Raw genomic sequence first — 20,463 nt, forward strand, 5'->3', positions numbered from 1 at the left:
AAATGTACAAAAAAGTTACAACTTGATTGCAAGACTAGGTGTAATTGGACTTATGACATACTTATAGTTGCTTTAAATTATAAGGAGGTATTTTTTTGTCTTGAGTGGTCGTGAAAGTTTGTTTAAGAATCTGCCACTAAATGAAGATTGGGAAAAGGTGGAGAAAATTAGTGAATTATTAGAAGTGCTTAATGATATCACACTTGTACTTTAAGATCTATGTTAACACTTAACTCAGATAATCCTTGGTTTATTTTATTATGCTTAAATTATAAATAAACAACAAACATAAAACAAACATGTCCATTAAGAAGCATAATAAAATAAACTAAGAATTATCTGAGTTAAGTGTTAACATAGATCTTAAAGTACAAGTGTAATATCATTAAACACTTCCAATAATTTACAAATTTTCTCCACCTTTTCCCAATCTTCATTTAGTGACGGATTCTTAAACAAACTTTCACGACCACTCAAGACAACAAATACCTCCTTATAATTTAAAGAAATCATAAGCATGTCATAAGTCCAATTCCACCTAGTCTTGCAATCAAGTTGTAACTTTATTGTACATTCAGGACCCACTTGCTTAGCTACTTATTTAAATTTTTGATTTCTTTTATCTGAAGCATTCCAAAAGGCAACCCTAATTCTATCAAGACCATTTTTTATCACAACACTCAACCCATCTTGAACAATCAAATTAAGTATATGAGCACAACAACGCATATGAAGAAAACGTCCATGCAACATTAGCGAGCCATAAGGAAACTCTTGCCACAAAATATCAATCATAGCATCATTAGTAGTGCAATTATCGATAGTTATAGAAGACAACTTGATATCAATATTCTAGTAGTGGATGCATTCTTTCAAATGTTCAGCAAGAACCTCAGTTGTGTGAGGTGTCGGGACATACAAAAACCTATCATATTAATGTGACATGCATTAATTAAGGAGATTGAGTCTTATGTATAGTATAGGGAATTGTTAGTAAAGTTCATTCCTAGGGGATGTAACTGGGAATCTGATAAGTTAGCTAAATAAGGGATCGGATAATTGTTAGCTGTTATATAGGCAGTTGCTGAATCTTTTGAGGACAATATTCCAGATGTTATGTAGAGGCTTTCTTATGTAATTTTGAAATATCAATAAAATGAGGTACTCTTTTCCTCCTTCCGCTACTTGTCCCTTTCTTCTTGGTAAGGGACAACTATGAATGGGGTTTTTAATGAGACCTCTTACTTCTATAAAAACAAAATGTGACATGCATTAACACATGAAATAAAGAAAAGTGAAACTTCATAAAGGAACAAACTTCTAAAGACTTTGGAGTTTCCATCCATTGTCAATAAAGTGTGCGGTGACAGCCATGTATCTCTTTCTTTGATTGCTTGAGGTTCATATGTCAGTGGTCAAGGCTCCTACTATTCGTTTTGCTCAACAATGCACTTATGCCCTCTTTTTCAGTCTCATATCTTTTCATGATATTTTTCTTGGTTGTATTATGACACGGAGCTTTAAAGCCTGGTTAAAGAGTATTGGAGTATTTCCTAAAGCCATAATGCTCAACCATGATAAGAGGGTATTCATGCAAAATGATCATTTCTGCCAAGTCTTCTCCCTTTATCTTGGTGGAATTCATATGGTGCCAAAGAAAGAGTGTCATTCGAACCATCATCTTTAGTTTTTGTTCCAAATAACTTTGTTTGTTGAATATCTAAGCATTTTTTACACATTTATTTGCATGCTTGGTTAAATGACTTGTCCCCGCTCTTGGTCCTCCAGTAAGTTGCTCATTGCAGTAGTTACATTCAGCTTTTATTTCCTTCCCAACTCGCTTTCTTGTAAAGTGACTCCAAGTTGTTGATGTATGTCTCGAAGTTAAGAGAATGACCATAGGATCTGCATCATCGGTTTGCTTTGGACTTTTGTCACCACAGTCAGAAATTGGGGTAGAACTTGATGTAGGGGTTGGTTTTGAGATTGATGGTGATGAGATGGTTGTAGTATTGTGTTGTTCACTTTTGTCTGTTATTATGTATTTTGTAATTACAATTACAATAAACATGTTATATAAGATACATAAACTGCATCTTAATCACATTAATACATGCATCAAAATAAGTAAATTCGAAACAACAATATACAAGTTTGAACAAAGAAAATAATATTCAATAGCTCAAAAAGACTAGCAAAACTCTTAACTTTAATTGTTTAAGCAAAAGCCAAATATTATACATGACAGCACGTTGAAGAAATAGCATTATACATGACAACAGGTTGAAGAAATATTATTATACACAAAGCAAAATTCAAAGAGACTAGCATTATACACGACAACACACCTCTCTCCCCTTTTGCTCAATTATTATATTCGCTGCTTAGGGAATGAAAATTATACTATGAAACTTCACTTTGAAGAAATAGTAATAAGAGACAATCGTTCTTTCCATAGTCTTGGAAGAAGGATATTTGATGTTTATATACAGGTATTAAATCACATTGTGCATGTTCTCCCTACCCCATATATTGCTACGATAGTTTTATCAAATTAGTTGGTTGTAGGGGACACACATGTTGATCGTTGAAGGTTTTTAACATTGAAAGTATAATAATAAAAGGGGTTGATAAAGCATACATTCATGAATTTAAGTCTATTACGATAAGAATTTTAACATTGAAAGTACAACTCTACTACATGTAGACTAGAGTAAGGAAGAGAAAGAAGAACACTATTATAAAGTTTCAACTCTCTTTATCAACTTTTTTCAAAAGATGAGATTTATGAGACATACAAACAAACAAACGGTTAAGCAAATGTGACTTCTCGGTCAGTAGAGTTGAAACTTTATAAAGTATAACTCTTTATCATCTTTATCAACAGTAGAGTTGAAACTTTATACACAGATCTGAAAAAGAAAGGATTACAAACAAACGGTATAAAATATCAAATTATGATATCTGGTTTTAAATTATAAGACGTACCTGAATGAATTGGGTCCATAGTTTGAAAGTTGAAACTTACAGAAGAAGAATGCTTGACCAGAATATCGACGCAAAGTTGAACAGTAGAGTTTGAAAGTTGAAAGCACGAGAGGTTTGAAAGAAAAAAAATTATTTATAAACTTATCCCTAATATTTGATTAAATTATAAGTTATATCTTATACAATATTAAGATTTATAAATTAGTCTCTAAAATTATACCTAAATTCATTATAGTCCAAAATTTAATGGATATTTAGTGGGCGAGTGGATGTGGGGTGGGCGGATGCGGGGCAAATAAGGTTTCAAACCCATTACCCGTCCACTACCCGCGATGGGTACCACTTTCTAAATCTACACCCGCCCACTACCCACTAAAGTTATACCCATCCCCGCCCCAATTGAAACGGGTACGGTGCGGAATTCACGAAATTGTATCCGGTTGCCATCCTTGACGGGTATAGTCAACAGAATAACCATTGAAAGCGATAACATAAAAACGAAATAACAATATAACCAGTTGCATTTGCTTTGCATCGAATCATCCTCAAGAGAATGTCGATGGCTAAAAAGATTATTAACCTTGACGAGCAATAATAGAATCCCAGAAACAGTCGTATATGACCCATAAAAACAAGCAATAAACACCATGGAAAAGTAAACTCAGGCCAAACATACCTAAAGGAAATATGATAAGTTAATAAAATTCGAGGGTTCTGCTACATGGATCCAACGATTTATGGAGCATATGACCAAACAGTATCCAGTATCCACCAATATACGAATCCCCTAATAGCCAGACTAAGCTAGTGATGGAAAACTACAGAAAAACCTAGAGTATTGCCTCCAGTCAGCCGGAGATATAAACCCCATAACCCTATCTACGGCTAGAGAACACCAAAACCCCAAAGGCACGATGTACTCACCTCCACAAAGAAAATGATCTGCAGCCAATAGCTTACGATGCCATGTCACCATAACCCTCAGGAGTCAGGACGCTCAAAATTATTTGAAGCAGCAAAAGGAGCTCCAAACTCAGATCATGGGCTCCATCGTTATCAGAACGAAACAATTTAGATCTTGATATGATAGAGAGTAAAAAGTAACAAAAACACTAAAATGGAAATCATGAGAAAGCACTTTAAAATCGTGAAATCATGAATCAGACCAGATATTGTTTTAACAAAGAATAAAAAATGACTAAAAACAAAACTGGAAATCATGAAAAACACTCTGAAATCGTGAAAACGTGGAAACCATGACCGATGATAGAATCCCTGCATCGTATCGTCTCAAAACCGGCGACGATGTCCATAGAAAATCTCCTCCCAAGCGTAGAGGCAGTGGGCGGCGTTGAGAGAGATTTCCAGAGAAAAAGCGAAGGAGAGGATTTCAGAGAGTTTTCCAGAGAAAAAGCAAAAGAGACTACCAGTAATACTACTTTACTTTAAAAAGTTAAAATAATAATAAAATATATTTTTAAAAGTTTAGATAAAGAATAAAATATATATTATTAAATAAAAATAAAAATAAAATATTTTTAAATTAATTTAATAAAAAATATATTTAATGATTTAATATAAAAAATATTTTTAAAATTAATATATATAAAATATTATGAATTTAAATTAAATATTTATACACAACCAAGTTAGAGTTAAAATGAAAATGTCCCACGACGATCAGTGTAAGCAATGCCGAAATAAGACTGAATCTCGTACTAACATTTTGAGAGGTTGTAACATAGCTAAAATCGTTTGGAGAAATCTGAGGACACATCTGAAAGATGGACATTTCGAGTCTATGAATTTTCACGACTGGTTGGGAAGCAATTGTAGGGCGATAAAATTTGTGACAATGGAACAACTTGAGGCACCATATTCTCAACGACGACTTGGGGTCTTTACAAAAGTAGGAGTGATGAGGTTTTCAACAACAAAATCAGAAATCCAGACATCATTATTCATCACAGTCGCAAACTAGCAGAAGATATACAGAAAGCAATGGAAATCTCTCATACAAGGATTTCCAGAGAACCATCCTAGGTAAAGTGGACGAAACTTCCAGTAGGAACATGGATTCTCAACACGGACGGCGCTTGTAGAGGGACATCAAAACTAGCTACTGCCGGGAGCTTAATTCGGGACAAAAATGGCGGATGGAAAGGGGGTTTCATGATGCAAATAGGAATCTCCAATTGTGCAACCCCTGAAATTTGGGGGGTCAGGCAAGGGCTCCTTCTAGCGAAACCGTTGGGAGTCGAGAGATTAATCGCCGAAGTGGATTGTGGCGACGCTGAGGAAAGAAATCACAGAGAATTATCAAAATGAAATATTATTTACGGATTGTGAGAAGCTATGTAAAGTAGGATGGGTCTCCGACATCAGATATACCTGGCGTGAAGGGAATAAATGTGCCAATCGCCTCGCCAAAACGGCCCTTGAACATGAGGAAGTAACCCATTGGTTGTAAAACCCTCCAGAGGAAAGAGTCACCTTGAAGATTGTAGTACTCGAACAATCAATATCTTTACTTTTAAAAGATGATGTACCAAATATGGCTTTTTTTTTTCAATAACGCAGTCGGAAAAAAATTATTCAAATAGGATACTCTTGAAATTATTTTTTTAAATAGGATTATTGTTATGTACACCCTAAAGATGCATTGTAATTCATGCGACTCTAATATAAATTTAGAAAAAATACATAGAGTTAAATGCGTCTCTTATATTTGTTTTTTCATATTTTATTTTTCATTTAAGTTTTAATCATTAGATACAAAATTTGGAAGGCTAAAATTAGGGGGAGGGGGGAGAGACGCATTGTGATTCGGGGAGGGGTAGTCACATGGTGTTCCATGCGACCTTGGGGAGACGCAGGGAGCCTAGTGCGACTTCGATGTGCACTATAGCATTTACCCTATTCGAGCAATAATCTCTCGAATGCCTTATTCAAACAAATTTTTTTTGACTGCAATATTACAAAAAATCACCATACCATATATATATATATATATATATATATATATATATTCACTAGGTTGTCTATTTTAGACCAAATATTGGTATTGGCTCAGGTACATGCTTGGTTTTTCAAGAGATCCACGTTCAAATCCATGTAGGCCTAATTCGCTTTGCTTTGCTTTGTTTTCTTTAAAGAAGAAGGTGAAACGTGTTGCCCTTTGATTGGTGGAAAATAAATATATTAAATTTATTTTAATTTATTAAAAATGAGACTAAATTGAAAGAATATGTAAATAACAGAGATCAAATATGTGATTATATTGAAATACCATGTCACCTAATCTGTTAATTGTTAACGAAAGCTAACTCGTGATGACCACATCTTAATTAAATATAAAAAAATGAATATATCTTAACTAAATAAAAATGAAATTACCATATATTATGTTTTTTAAATCAGTAAGAAAATGTTGACAAAATACAAATATAAGTGATTAATCATATAGTTGACCCTAAAAAGTATTATAATTTTTTTTATTAAGCTAAGGTGATTAAAATATAGTATTTGTTCTAAATACTCTCAATCATTTAACAAAGAATGCTCAATTAACTAAGTCTGTAAATGAACTGAATGTTCAGCGAACCATTCATGAACCGTGCGGCGGGAAGTTTGTTTATTTATTAAATGAGCGAACATGAACAAGATTTTCCGTTCGTTTAATTAAATGAACGAACACGAACAAAGGGCTCGTTCGTTCATTTACGTTCGTGAACGTTCGATTATATGTTCATTTATTTTCATTCATTTATGTTCATTTATCATTTATGTTCGTTCCATTTATGTTCGAACAAAGGGCAAGTTGAATATGTTACGAAGATTATTGAAGTTGTTTGGATTTCAAGAATATTATTTTGTTGAACAAATTAACTTTAAGACTTTATTATGTTCATATAGCTTATTTATGATTTATGTATGTTTTTTTCGTATTCGAATAAATTAACTCTAAAGTTGCAGGTTATATTAATGAATTTTAAGTTGTTATTCTTGTTGTTTATTTTTTTTGCATTCATTTGTTGTGTTCGAATAAGTTTGTTTTTTGTGTTTGTGTTGTTCATTTATGTTCGTTTATTGTGTTCGTTTATGTTCATTTATTATGTTCGTTTATGTTCGTTCGTTACTATTCGTTTACGTTCGTTTATGTTAAATATCATTTAAATGAACGAACATGAACAAGCTATATTCCTTAATGAACGAACATGAACAAAAAAAATTGTTCGTTTATGTTCGTGTTCGTTTATGTTCGTTTATTTATTAAATGAACGAACATGAATATACCTCCGTTCGTGTGCGTTTGGTTCATTTACATGCCTACAATTAACTCCTACAATAGTTAGTACTGAAACTTATGACCTCTAGGAATAACAATGATTCTTTCAACTACTGAGATCTATCGGTTTGTGTGTATTATTGAAAAATTATTAATTATGTTTTTATAAAAATGTTTATGAAGGACTTAAGTCTCTGCCTGTAAAAAAGTACAAAATAAAATTACTTTATCCGACTATTAAAAAACCAAACTAAATCAAGTTGAATTATCATAGATAGTTGAAAAAGGTAGACCAGCCTTACCAAATTTTCCAGAAGTAACAAATTCCTGAATTCTAGATTTAAATGTACATAAACCGGGGCATAACCGCAAAAAGTCACGCCTTAAAATGAATAAAATCCGTGGCAATTATGTCCTTAGATTTACAACACCATACACTACGAGAGGAGTTTTACCAGCCAAAGGCATTGTTTTTAAGCCCACAATAGCATGAATCCTGATAACAAGAGGGTTCCATTGGAAGAGAAGCAATATTGGAGCCTAAATCCTCCATCATCTGTACTGTAATCTGGGTTGATCCCACTTCCGGACGGACTCAACCCGTTGCCCACTCCTCCCAGCATTCCGGTAGGTGTTGTTGAACCGTACGGTGTCGGATTGTTATTGATTGGGTTGACGTTTGGTGTGGTGGTTGACGGCGTAGTTTTTGGTGTTGTGGTAGTGCTTGCGGCACTGATCAAGGGGCAATGCATAGCTCAAAATCATACAATATACATTCATCAATATGCAGGAAACATTGGCATGATGAAAACAAACACCGTATGAAATTTTAGGATAAACTACATATTTATTCACTCATTTATTCTCACAGTTTTATTTTGGTCACCCTCAATTATTTTATTTTTCAAAATTATACCTAACATTAAGTTTCAGTTCCGTTTTAGTTACTGTCATTAAAAAATCAACGTTGATATTGACGTGTCACCATAAAATAATATCACATCATCATTAAATAAAAAAATAAAAAAAATTATCACATTAATAGTTATGTTTCTAAAATAGAACTAAACGTAACAAAAGATATGACCAAAATGAAATTCTAAGAATGAGTGGATATTAATGATGATCGAACTGAGATTCTAATTAAACGGATTAAAACGGAGCGTCTACATAGCATAAAGCAATAAGAGCTCCAACGCCACTTACACTATTAATTACCTTTTTTTTTCTTTTTGTTCAAACCTAAGTTATTGCTTATAGGTACCAACTTCTCTGGTAAAGCTTTTGAGACTATAGATTCGAATGTGGACCAACAAATATAAATGTTTCATGCCCCACCCATCCAACTTTCCTACCGTTGCTCCATTCGCCCCCAAAACTATCTTTCATAAATGTTTGGGTAAATTACAGTTTTAGTACCTATACTATTACTTTTACTTTTTAAATCATACATAATTTTAATTTAAGTCTCAATTTGATACCCACCATTTGAAAATTAACAAAACTGTTGAAATGACATATTTCATTTTCTTTTCAACGATGAGATGACATTACTTTATGATGACACGTCAACATCATTGTTAACTTTTTAACGGTAAGTTACCAAAAGAAAACCTAAACTAAAAGTTAAACTAAAGAAAAAAAAAATTGGTACCAAATTGAAATAAAAGTAACAGATTATGTACTAAACATGTAGTTTACCCTAAATGATTTTAACACTTGGATCATCGGAGAGAGAAAACCCGAATGAGTGATGTTTAGAACATACCTTGCAGTAGCCGCGAAAGGACAACCAGCATAGCCTGCAACAAATACATAAAATTAGTAAAAAGTTTTGGGTTTTTCTTAACCACGGTAAAAAGGTAAAAGAGGAAAGGGAATGAGTTACTAGGGTCGGAAGTAGTGAGAGTGGCAGTGGAAGCAAAGTCACAGGTGCCTTGAGCTTGGCCTTTCCTCTGGAAGAAACTGTTGACAGAATAATTACAGTGTGCCCTAACGGTGTCGGGGTTGAAACAAGGACCCTTCATGTGTATGGGGTTACAGTCTGCCCCTTCTCCACATGCATAGTCCAATGTCTTCTGCAACACTGTATCGCTCACCCCATCTTTGCATATACACCATGTCCCACCTGCTCATTTCCAACTATTTCATTAATTCAAGCTCCTTATCCCACTTTTTTTGAGCAATTATAAGGTGATTTTTTTCAAAATTTTCTTAATCAATTGATAAGCACATATTCCGTAAACGCAAGTGTTTCTTGACTAATGAAGTAGACAACAATCCTAGAGGGCGGTCGGAAAGTAGTTCTAATAGTGACTATGGAAACTCATTATCATTGTTCTGAAAATAAGACCGGACCGGCCGGTTCAACCGGTTTAACCGGGAACCGTTGTCTAGTCCGGTTCAATCTACACCGGTTGAACCGTTATTAGTGACCCGGTTGAAATCACTAAACCGTTCAAACCGAACCGTCTGAAAACCAGAAAAAACCGGAAAAAACCAGAAAAATAAAAAAAACCGCCATTTGTTTTTTAAAAAAAATTAAACTAAACAACGTCGTTTGTTAAACGAGCCAAGCCGAACTCGAGTATTGCTAAACTCGACTCGAACTTGAAAACTTTAAAAGTAAGCTCAACTCAACTCAAACTCACGAGCTAAAAATTATCAAGTTCAACTCGAACTCGAAATATAATATTGAAACTTGAACTCGAAAAGGCTTGAACTTAAAAAAAATTAGAAGCTCGATTGAAGCCTAAAATTCGAACTTTATTGATATAAAATAATAGTTTACTCAATGCTCACCAAAAGTCTCCATGATTTTGAATGCCAAATTACATCTATTATTTATAGAAATTAGTTTGGATGTTCTTCTATGTTTCTTAGCCACGTTTTTAAAAAATTAAACTAAACAATATTATTTTATTATGATTTTTTAGCCCAAATTATTTTTAATTATAGTTATATAATTATTTATTATTTAATATGTTTTACCTAAATTCTTATGTTGTAGTTAATTTGAATCATTTTTTCACTTGATTTTATGATTTTAACTTATATATGTTTGTTGTTTTGAATATAACTTGTGACATAAAAAATTATTTTTATTAAATATTTTTTGATATTTTTATTTAATTTTTTAAATAATTATGACGTCGTCTGATTCTTCCGATCGATCAGATCGATTCGACCGGTTAAATCAGTAAATTAGTAACATGACCGATTCGTTAATCGATCCGATTCTAAAAAGAAAACACATTAACTTCTTAGAAAAAAGGAAAGAAAGGAAGTTTAATACAGATTAAAAAGAAACAAAGAAAGAAATCTGGGAAAGCATGGAAATTTAAATAGTGAAATATTAAATAAGGGTATTTAAGCAACCACTTTATTTGAAAAAGAAAGAGAACAGTAACAGATAATGAAACGCAAAATCCAAAAGAAAAAGGGAGATTACAAGATCTACAAACAGAGAAAACAAATTGTCTTTTTTGCAGGGAAAAAAGAAAGTAAAAAGGCATACTTGAGTGCCAGTCATGGCGGCCAGAAGGAGCAGTGGAAGAACCACTAAAGCAGTCATAGTTGAAGACCAAACAAAGAGGAAACAAAGAAAAAGCTTCAATGAAGACAACAATGGCTGAGCTAGCTCTGCAACTTTGAGAGAAGAAAAGGGAAGTGTGTATGACTGTATGGGGCAGTGTCATAGAGAGAGAGAGCGCTTAAATTCGACAACATAGACAAGAAAATAAAAGATGCGCTGTGATTTTGATGGTGGAACGAAGATGACCTGTCGGCTACTTGGTTTAAATGGGATAGTCCTGCTTAATATATGTCTAACAAAATGTATTAACGTAAATATTAATATTTTTTAATATTTTTAGTAAAGTGTTACTTAAAATATTAATATTTTCTACGTTACTCAACTTTTGGTAAAATTATAACATTATAGGTAACGTCCAATATTAATATTTTCGGTAAAAAAATAATGTTTTAGATAACACTTTATTGGAAATGTTAAACATTATAGGTAGCGTCCAATATTAACATTTTCGGTAGAAAAAAAAATAATATTTTAGGTAGTGTTTTATCAAAAATATTAAAAAATATTAATATTTCCGGTAACGTCTTTTTTTAGACGTATATTAAAACTGTCGTATCATAGACATCTCCGTTTAAAGGAGACCAATATTATTGCTTAAACATATGGCTAAACTAAGTGTTTAGGCATCTAATTATTTATGTGATTCCTTTTTGGTCACTTGATTTTTTTAAAATCATTCTTAAAATTACATTTTGATCAATATCGTTAAAATATAAGTAGAAATGTTTATATGTTTTTTTTTCGATGATGATGTAATAATATCTTAAGGTGACGTGGGCTGATTTTTCTAGATAATTCTGCTGAGAATTTTATTTCGTAAAATAATGCACTCTAGGAATTATTATTCAAATGAGGTGATTGCTAAAATACACGTCAAAGATGCATCGCACTCCATGCGTTTCTCTCTTTTCCCCCCGAAGACGCATTGCACTCCATGTGTCTCTCCCCTGCATACACTCCCATGCATGCGCCCGTGACACTGCCCCTGCATGGCAGTCTGCATGCAATAATAACAACTGCAATAATAGCAGCAATAATGTTGCAATCACAAGTTAGCTGGGTTGGTTGGGTAATAATGGTGTTGGGTTGTTATTATATATATGAGTGTATGGAGGGAAGGGGCACCGAGGAGAAAAAAGAAAAACAGGAGAATGAAGAAAGAAAGGAAGAAGAAGAAAGAAAGGAAGAAGAAGAAAGTAAGAAGAGAAAATAGGAAGGAAGAAAAAGAGAAGAAAATAATCAAGTAATTTTTTTGTTGTTGATGCTTTAATCTCTTACTGAGTTTAAATTAAATTAGTTTCGTTTATAATAATGTTTATATTAAGTTGTTAATGTTATTAAAATTATTTTTTTCTACAGATTCGTTGAAATGGAAGAACAAAATCAACTACTTCATCTCGATGCTCAACATATTTCTAGACATTTGGGAGTGATAGTGTTATTATTATTTAATAAAATATTATTACTTGAGAAAAAATATTATTACTTGAGAAAAAATATTATTAGTAAATGGTAGAATTTTATTTTATGATTAATCATGAATATTATAATTGTAGGAAGACGAGCAGCGAGTCCTCCATCATTGGATCAATATTCCTGCTAAGCCATACCCTTTGATTGAAGATCACCTGGAAGAGACTAGATTTTTTTATGTTACATTTGTTTGGGAGTATAAGTTGGTCTCGGGTTTGATAAGTGCATTGATTGAACGTTTGAGGCCAGAAACACATACATTTCATTTTCCTTGAGGAGAATGCACGATAACCCTAGAAGATGTGACCCTCTAACTCGGGGTTCCAACAAATAAGATGCAGGTGATGATGAAAAATGATTACAATACCGTAGAAGCACTTTGCAATCAGTTTCTTGGGAAGAAAACAGTAAACCCATTTTTAAAAGGATAATGTTTGAGGCTGTCGTGGTTAGAGGATCAATTTCAATTCCAAGAAAATAGTACCCAAGCAAAAAATTGTATATGCAACTTGATAACTCCGTAAAAAGGTCATATTTGGGACCTTTTCACTTAAGTTATTGACTGTCTAAGAGCTCATATAGGATCATATAGATGAATTTAGTATCATATAGTTGCATGTGGCAAAATTCTGTTTACCGAGGTATTTTATTTTGTAATCAGTGCTGCTTTATGGGGAAGGTGTTTTGTTTGATGATGTGCAGGATTTGGGAGCAAGGATAAGCAAAAGGGAATTGCCATGACATGATGTGACTACTAAGCAAATTGTGATTGCCGCGACAACTAAGATGACGTTTCTGGGCAAAAAAAGTCAAAGAAGATATTTTTAATAAGAGCCAGCTGTCATTGACCATGCGTGATTTCTGTAATCAGCCATAAATGAGGGCCTCATTACCATCTATGCACTGCCTTTCACATAAAATGAATGAACTTTAGGGTACTTGTGTAATTTTAACACAAAACCCTAGGTTCATTCTCCCTTATAAATAGGAGATGAGGCCAAACTTTTTGAGGAGACTTGGAGAATTTAGACAGCCGCCAATAGCCTAAAAATTCAGAGAAAAAGATCTCTTTTTTTTCCGTCAATCTTTTTTGCCATGGCATTCCTCCGTTGACAAGCTAGAGGGAGTGGCGAACTAGGCGTCCGAGAGGATCTAGATCGCTGGGACAGTCCGTGGTGGCTGAGGGAAGCTCCGGCAGTGCACGTCGAAGGCTTTTCCTCCTTCCCTTTTCTCTTTGCTTTCATATTTTATCTTTTGGGTTATAAGGAACAAATTAACTTGTATTGTGTTTGCTTATTTCGAACCCCACCATGAACTAATCCTATTTGGTGGGAGTTTATTTTGGATATTTAAGTTTTGCTTTAATGAATGGTTATTTTTCTATGTTATATTCTGTTTTGTTTATGAAGCTTAGTGCCTTAAGGTTGTAAGAGCTACGAGAGTGGCCGTTCCTTAGGTGATTACTTAGTGTTCGAGAGAATGTCTAAGTAGCACATCCTTAGTATTCGAGATAAATTAGGGAGGAACCACATAAGCAAGGGGTTCTAGATAATAACTAGGCCTAATCCACCTTAGAGATAAGGCTAGGATTTCATTCGACTAAAAGGAGTTCTGTATGACCGATAGGTTAGATGTTAATGCTGCCGCAAAAAGGTATTGCCGAGACATATCCTGTTATCTAGACCAATAGGATCCCTGTAGTAGTTAACGCCAATCGGTTTTACCAGGGCATCTTCAATATGTCGAGTCCCTTAACTAGAGATAACATAGGGCACCCTTAGTAAACTCTGTCGGGCAGATAAGGTATAGAAGTAAAAACATTCTGAGAAGTAGACTTAAATTTCCTAAGTAACTCCTATCACTCATTCCCATAGTAGCTTTTCGTGTGAGTAGTCTAAAGTCCTTATAAGTAAATCCAGTATTTACAGTTTATTTTGCCTTTACATTTTTATTTGTTTGCACTCAGCACAATTCAATTTGCCATAACATCTCAATCTGCTACCATATTACCATCAGACAATTTCCACAACATTCATTCATTTTGCCACAATTTTCATTTGTAAATAACATCACTAACTTTACTTAGGTGACATAGTAAAGCGCTTTGACGGAACTTATCAATTTCCTCCAATCCTTGTGGAGATGATACTCAATTACCACTGTATTACTTGTTTGATTATGTATACTTGCACATATTTTCGCACCCATATTTAGTACTCACAAATAGCGGACAAGTTTTTTGCGCCTTTGCCGGGGATTGACAACTGGAATTAATTTGTTTTGTCAAATCATTTTTATTTTACTTGTTTATTTTTCTTTTTCTAGATAGTTTTACTTTTTATTTTCTTTATCTATTTCAGGTTTTTCACTGTGTATGACCAGAAGACATTCGAACGAGCCATTAGAACCGGTTGAACCTGAGATCGAGAGGCTTTTTAGGCAAAGAAGACGTGCTCAACATGCAAGTATGTATCAAATCAGAAATCAAGGCATTGGCCATGAGGATGATCAGAATGCTGAGGCAATTCCAAATGCTGGGAATGTAGCCAGACCTCGTGTCAATCGTGATCACTTAAACCCTATCTTGGATGACATAAATTATAGAATAGTGGCACCAAAAATTCTGGCAGCCCACTTCGAACTCAAACCTGTTATGTTCAATATGCTGAACTCCATAGGGCAATTTGGGGGCATGCCAAATGAAGATGCCAAACATCATATTCGTAACTTCTTGGAGGTGTACGATTCCTTTCGCCAACAAGGAGTGCACGAAGATGTCTTGAAATTAAAGCTATATCCATATTCTTTGCGTGATCAAGCAAGGGCTTGGTTGAGTGACGTTCCAATGGGTTTAATGGAGTCGTGGAGTGATCTGTGCAAAAAAGTTTTATTGCAGTATAATCCTCCGAACATGAACACCCAATTGAGGAACGTCATAGATTCTTTTCGTCAAGCTGATGATGAGTCGGTGTATGAATGCTGGGATCGATACAAAGGATTGCTTTGCAAATGCTCAAATCATGGTTTTCAAGATTGGACACAAGTGGTGATTTTCTATAATGGAGTTAATGCACCCACGAGGATGATGTTAGATGCCTCAGCAAATGGGACGTTACTTGACAAATCACCTGCAGAGGCATTTGACATTCTGGATAGGATTGCCAACAACGATTACCAATTTCCATATACAAGGCTTGGACTTGGGCACAAATCACATGGAGCTTTCGAGTATAATTCCAACAAGAGAGGGCCAAATAACATCCAAACTTTTCGTGGGGAAATCAAGGAACCATCAATACTCATCAACTAGTTCGAAAATAGAATTTCAATGACTCCCAGGGTTTTCAATCGAATATGTCGTGGCATAATTCCAACAAGGAAGGGCCATCTTCATCTAACACCAGTTCTTTGGAGGCCACAATGCAAGAGTTCATAGCAATAACAAAGACAATGCTGCAAGACCATGCAACCTCCATAAAAAACCAAAGGGCTCTGCTTCAGAGCCATAGTTCGTCACTGAGGGCATTGGAGAGTCAGGTTGGTCAAATTGTCACGGCATTACAAGAATGACGACCAGGACATCTACCGAGTGACATTGAAGTCACAAAACCTCATGGCAAAGAGTATTGTAGTGTGCTAACTCTACGGAGTGGTACACAAATCATTGTCGAAGACAAGTTTGGGGGAAGACCGAATGATTATTCACCCCTAAGACTGTTCAAGTTGATCAAGAAGTGCTAGAAGAAGCACCAGGGGAAGAGGATAAGGATGAGAGTTCATCAAGTAAAGTGATTGAGGGAGCAAAAAAAAATGCCAAGGCAAATTCTATTCCCACCCCATCAATACATGAAGCCAGACCCCCACCTCCTTTCCCACAGAGCCTGAAGAAGCATAACGAGGATATTCAATACAAAAAGTTTGTTGACATTCTGAGTCAACATCAAATCAATGTTCCTTTTCTGAAGGCCATGGAACAAATGCCTATATATTCTAAGTTCCTCAAGGAGATTATGACCAAGAAAAGAAAGGTTGAACAGTACTAGACAATTGCCACAGAAAAAGAATTTTGCTCATCCTTAAGCAAGCTGCCACTAAAGAGACATGATCCAGACAATTTTATCATCCCATGTTCGATAGGAGACAAATTTGTTGGGAAGGTACTATGTGACCTCGACTCAAGTGTGAACTTAATACCTAAGTCAATTTTCGTAAAGCTTGGGATAAGAAATGCGAGACCCACCTCTGTCATCTTACAATTAGCCGATCGTTCACATGTGCGTCCTGAAGGGCGAATTGAAGATGTCATCGTGCGGGTTGACAAGTTCGTTTTTCCTGTTGATTTTCTGATTTTGGACTGTGAGGTCGATGCCACATCACCCATCATCTTGGGGAGACCTTTCCTAGCTATCGGTCATATTCTCATCGACTACGAAAGGGGCGAGCTGACCATGAGAGTGGCCAATCAACATGTGACTGTGAATGCCTTTCGCTCCCTCAAGTACATGGATGATTTTGAAGAATGCCAAAGCATTTTAGAAGTTGATACAATAATCAGAAAAGAAACAAATCAATTTTTCTAGGACAATTTCATTTAGGTGGGACCTGATAAGGGGTTATTCGAAGACTTAAAGGCTGGAGAGCATAATGATTTTTCTATCGAGGAACAACAGGCTAGTTTCCTCAAAGCTATCCCAGGTACACATTTTGAATCTTTTAATTTTGAAGAGTTTGTTCCTCCTAAGCCCTCATTACAGCATGCTCCTACCCTAGAGTTAAAGAATTTGCCACAACATCTTAAATATGCTTATCTGGGTAGTAATGAAACTTTTCCTGTGATTATTTCCTCTGCCCTTACTTCTAACCAAGAATCTAGTTTGTTAAGTGTTTTTTCATAGCATAAGAGAGCGTTAGGATGGATGATGGCAGATCTGAAGGGAATAAGTCCAACTATCTACATGCATAAAATCCTGCTGGAAGAATGCCATGGAAAATCCATAGAGCCACAGCGAAGATTAAACCCAATCGTGAAGCAAGTTGTGATGAAAGAGATTCTCAAATGGCTTGATACTGGAGTGATTTATTCTATTTCGGATAACTCTTGGGTAAGTCCCGTCCAATGTGTGATGAAGAAGGGAGGCACGACCGTGGTGACAAGTGGAGATAACGAGTTGCTACCTACACGTACAATCATTGGGTGACGAATCTGCAAGGACTACCGCAAGCCAATAAGTCTACCAAGAAGGATCATTTCCCTTTGCCGTTCATCAATCAGATGCTGGATCGACTTGCTGGCAAGGCATTTTGTTGTTTCTTGGACGGATACTCGGGGTATAATCAAATTACTATCGCACCAGAGGACCAAGAGAAGACAACTTTCTCGTGTCCCTATGGCACTTATGCTTTTCGAAGAATGCCTTTTGAAATTTGTAATGCCCCGATAACTTTTCAGCGCTGCATGCAAGCCAAATGTTAAGACATGGTTGAGGATTTTATGGAAATTTTAATGGATGAATATTCTGTTTCCGGAGATGACTTTAAAAAATGCCTCGGCAATTTGGCAAAGGTACTGAAGCGATGCGAGGAAGTCGATCTCGTGCTGAACTGGAAAAAATGCAACTTCATGGTGACCGAAGGCATTGTTCTAGGCCATAAGATTTCTGCAAAGTGCATTGAGGTAGACAAGGCCAAGATCGAGGTGATCGAGAAGCTACCCGCACCAACTTCTGTCAAGGGAATTCAGAGTTTTCTTGGACATGCGGGATTTTATAGACGATTCATCAATAACTTCTCCACAATATCCAAGCCCTTATGCACCTTGCTGCAATAGAACCAACCATTCGTGTTCGATTAGAAATGTCATGGTGCATTCAAAGAGCTGAAGCAAAGACTTATCTCTGCACCGATCGTGGTTCCCCTAGATTAGACGGTACCATTCGAATTAATTTGTGATGCAAGCGATTTTACCGTGGGGGCTGTGCTTGGGCAACGTAGAGGTAAACTTTTTCATGTTATATATTATGCTAGCCTTACCTTAAATGAGGGACAATTGAATTATACTACCATTGAGAAAGAATTACTTGCCATGGTATTTGCATTTGATAAGTTTAGGCCATACTTGATAGACACCAAAGTCATAGTTCACACCGATCACTCAGCTATAAAATACTTAGTGAACAAGAAAGATGCCAAGCCTAGACTTATTAGAAGAATATTACTATTGCAGGAATTTGACTTAGAGGTAATCGATAGGAAAGGTACTGAAAACCAAGTTGTAGATCATTTATCTAATCTAGAAAACATTTTAGAATGATATGACATTTTTGATATTAAAGAAGAATTCCCTGATGAGAAAATTTTATATGCCACGGCAATGCTATGGTATGTTGACCTTGTTACTTTTCTTGTTAATGGAAATTTTCCTTAAGAATTGAACAGCCAAGGCAAGAAGAAGTTTTTGCATAATGCCAAGTTTTATTTTTGGGATGAGCCGTACTTGTTTAAATAATGTGCCGATCAAATGATTCGACAGTGTGTCCTCAAAGAGGAGCAACGAGACATCTTATACCATTGCCACACAACACCCTATGGAGGACATTTTAGAGGTACGAGGGCTGCTTCAAAGGTCCTCCAATCAGAATTCTATTGGCCATAATTATTGAAGGATGCCCACGAGTTTTGCAAAGCATGCGACAGATGCCAGCACACTGGGAACATTTCCAGACGACACGAAATGACGATATTTGGGGCATTGATTTTATGGGGCCATTCCCATATTCTTTTGGAGACTTGTGCATTTTGCTTGCAGTGGACTATGTATCTAAGTGGGTTGAAGCGATTGCCACACCGAGGAATGATTCTAAGAAGGTGCTCAAGTTACTTCACAAGAACATCTTTACTCGATTTGGAGTACCAAGAGCCATCATCAGTGATGAGGGCACTCACTTTGATAACAAGCTAATTGCCAAGGCATTACAAAAATATGGAGTGCGACATAAAATTGCCACGGCATATCACCCACAAACAAATGGGCAAGCAGAAGTGTTCAACCGAGAAATCAAGCAAATCCTCAAGAAGGTGGTGAACCCTCGAAGGAAAGACTGGTCCCCAAAATTGGACGAAGCACTCTGGGCTTACCGGACGGCATTCAAAACACCTCTGGGAATGTCGCCCTTCAAGATGGTATATGGAAAAGCCTGCCACCTACCAGTTGAGCTAGAACATAAGGCATACTGGGCAATCAAGAAGCTAAACTTTGACGCACAACTAGCTGGGGAAAAATGGTTACTCGATCTGAATGAAATGGAAGAGTTTCGAGCACAAACAGATGAAAATTCCAAGCTTTATAAGGAAAAAACCAAGAAGTGGCATGACCGAATGCTTTTGCCTCGGCATTTTCATATGGGTCAGAAAGTGCTCTTGTTTAACTCTAGGCTGAAATTATTCCCTGGAAAACTGAAGTCACGATGGTCGGGACCATTCGAAGTCCACCATGTTTACCCATATGGTGCTGTTGATATCAAGAATATGGACAATGGGTCCATCTTTAAAGTCAATGGCCAGCGCCTGATGGTTTACCAAGGAGCTCCACCCATACGTGACAAATCTGCATTCCTCTTGCATGATGTCGAAACTGGTCAAGCATCTTGAAGATGCCGTTACATTTTGGATTTACTCCTATGCATAAATAAATGTTTATTTTGTTACTGTTTTTATTGAGTTTCCTTTTAATTGAATATTTTATTTTTCTTTGCAAGGTTAGGGTCCATCCAAATTTCAACTGTACCAGTCCCACACAATTTCAAAAGCGCACACTTCGCACGACCGCTGCACCACTACAAGCATGAAGTCAAGGTACCTTGCATTGCATTGAATTTCATAGCATGTAGTTTAGATTTTCCTTAGATTTTATTTAGCATTGAGGATAATGCTTATCTCAAGTTTGAGGGAGCTAGGGTTCTTAAATCATTGCATGATAGTATTAGTAGAATGAATATGCCATGACATTAGTAAGCGTTAGAATTAGTTTTCTGGAATAAATTAATGATGCCCGATGATGATGAACTCTTAATGACTAGGATTGAATGTACATGGCTGTTGAGGATGATAGAACCAACTCTAG

General features: G+C 35.6%; 1 protein-coding gene across 1 annotated transcript; it reads right to left on the minus strand.

Moving 5' to 3' along the window:
• Nucleotides 1-7,722: 7,722 nt before the first annotated feature.
• LOC120158633 (PLASMODESMATA CALLOSE-BINDING PROTEIN 3-like) lies at nt 7,723-10,992 on the minus strand. Its single transcript, XM_039169446.1, has 4 exons — nt 10,794-10,992; nt 9,165-9,404; nt 9,045-9,078; nt 7,723-8,008 (listed from the first exon to the last, which is right to left on the minus strand). The coding sequence occupies exons 1-4, from the start codon at nt 10,972-10,974 to the stop codon at nt 7,750-7,752; spliced, it is 714 nt and encodes a 237-aa protein (XP_039025377.1). The 5' UTR covers nt 10,975-10,992; the 3' UTR covers nt 7,723-7,749.
• Between the last annotated feature and the right edge of the window lie 9,471 nt (nt 10,993-20,463).

Source organism: Hibiscus syriacus, unplaced genomic scaffold (assembly GCF_006381635.1).
Source record: "Hibiscus syriacus cultivar Baekdansim isolate YM2019G1 unplaced genomic scaffold, ASM638163v2 tig00111330_pilon, whole genome shotgun sequence".
NCBI lineage: Eukaryota > Viridiplantae > Streptophyta > Magnoliopsida > Malvales > Malvaceae > Hibiscus > Hibiscus syriacus.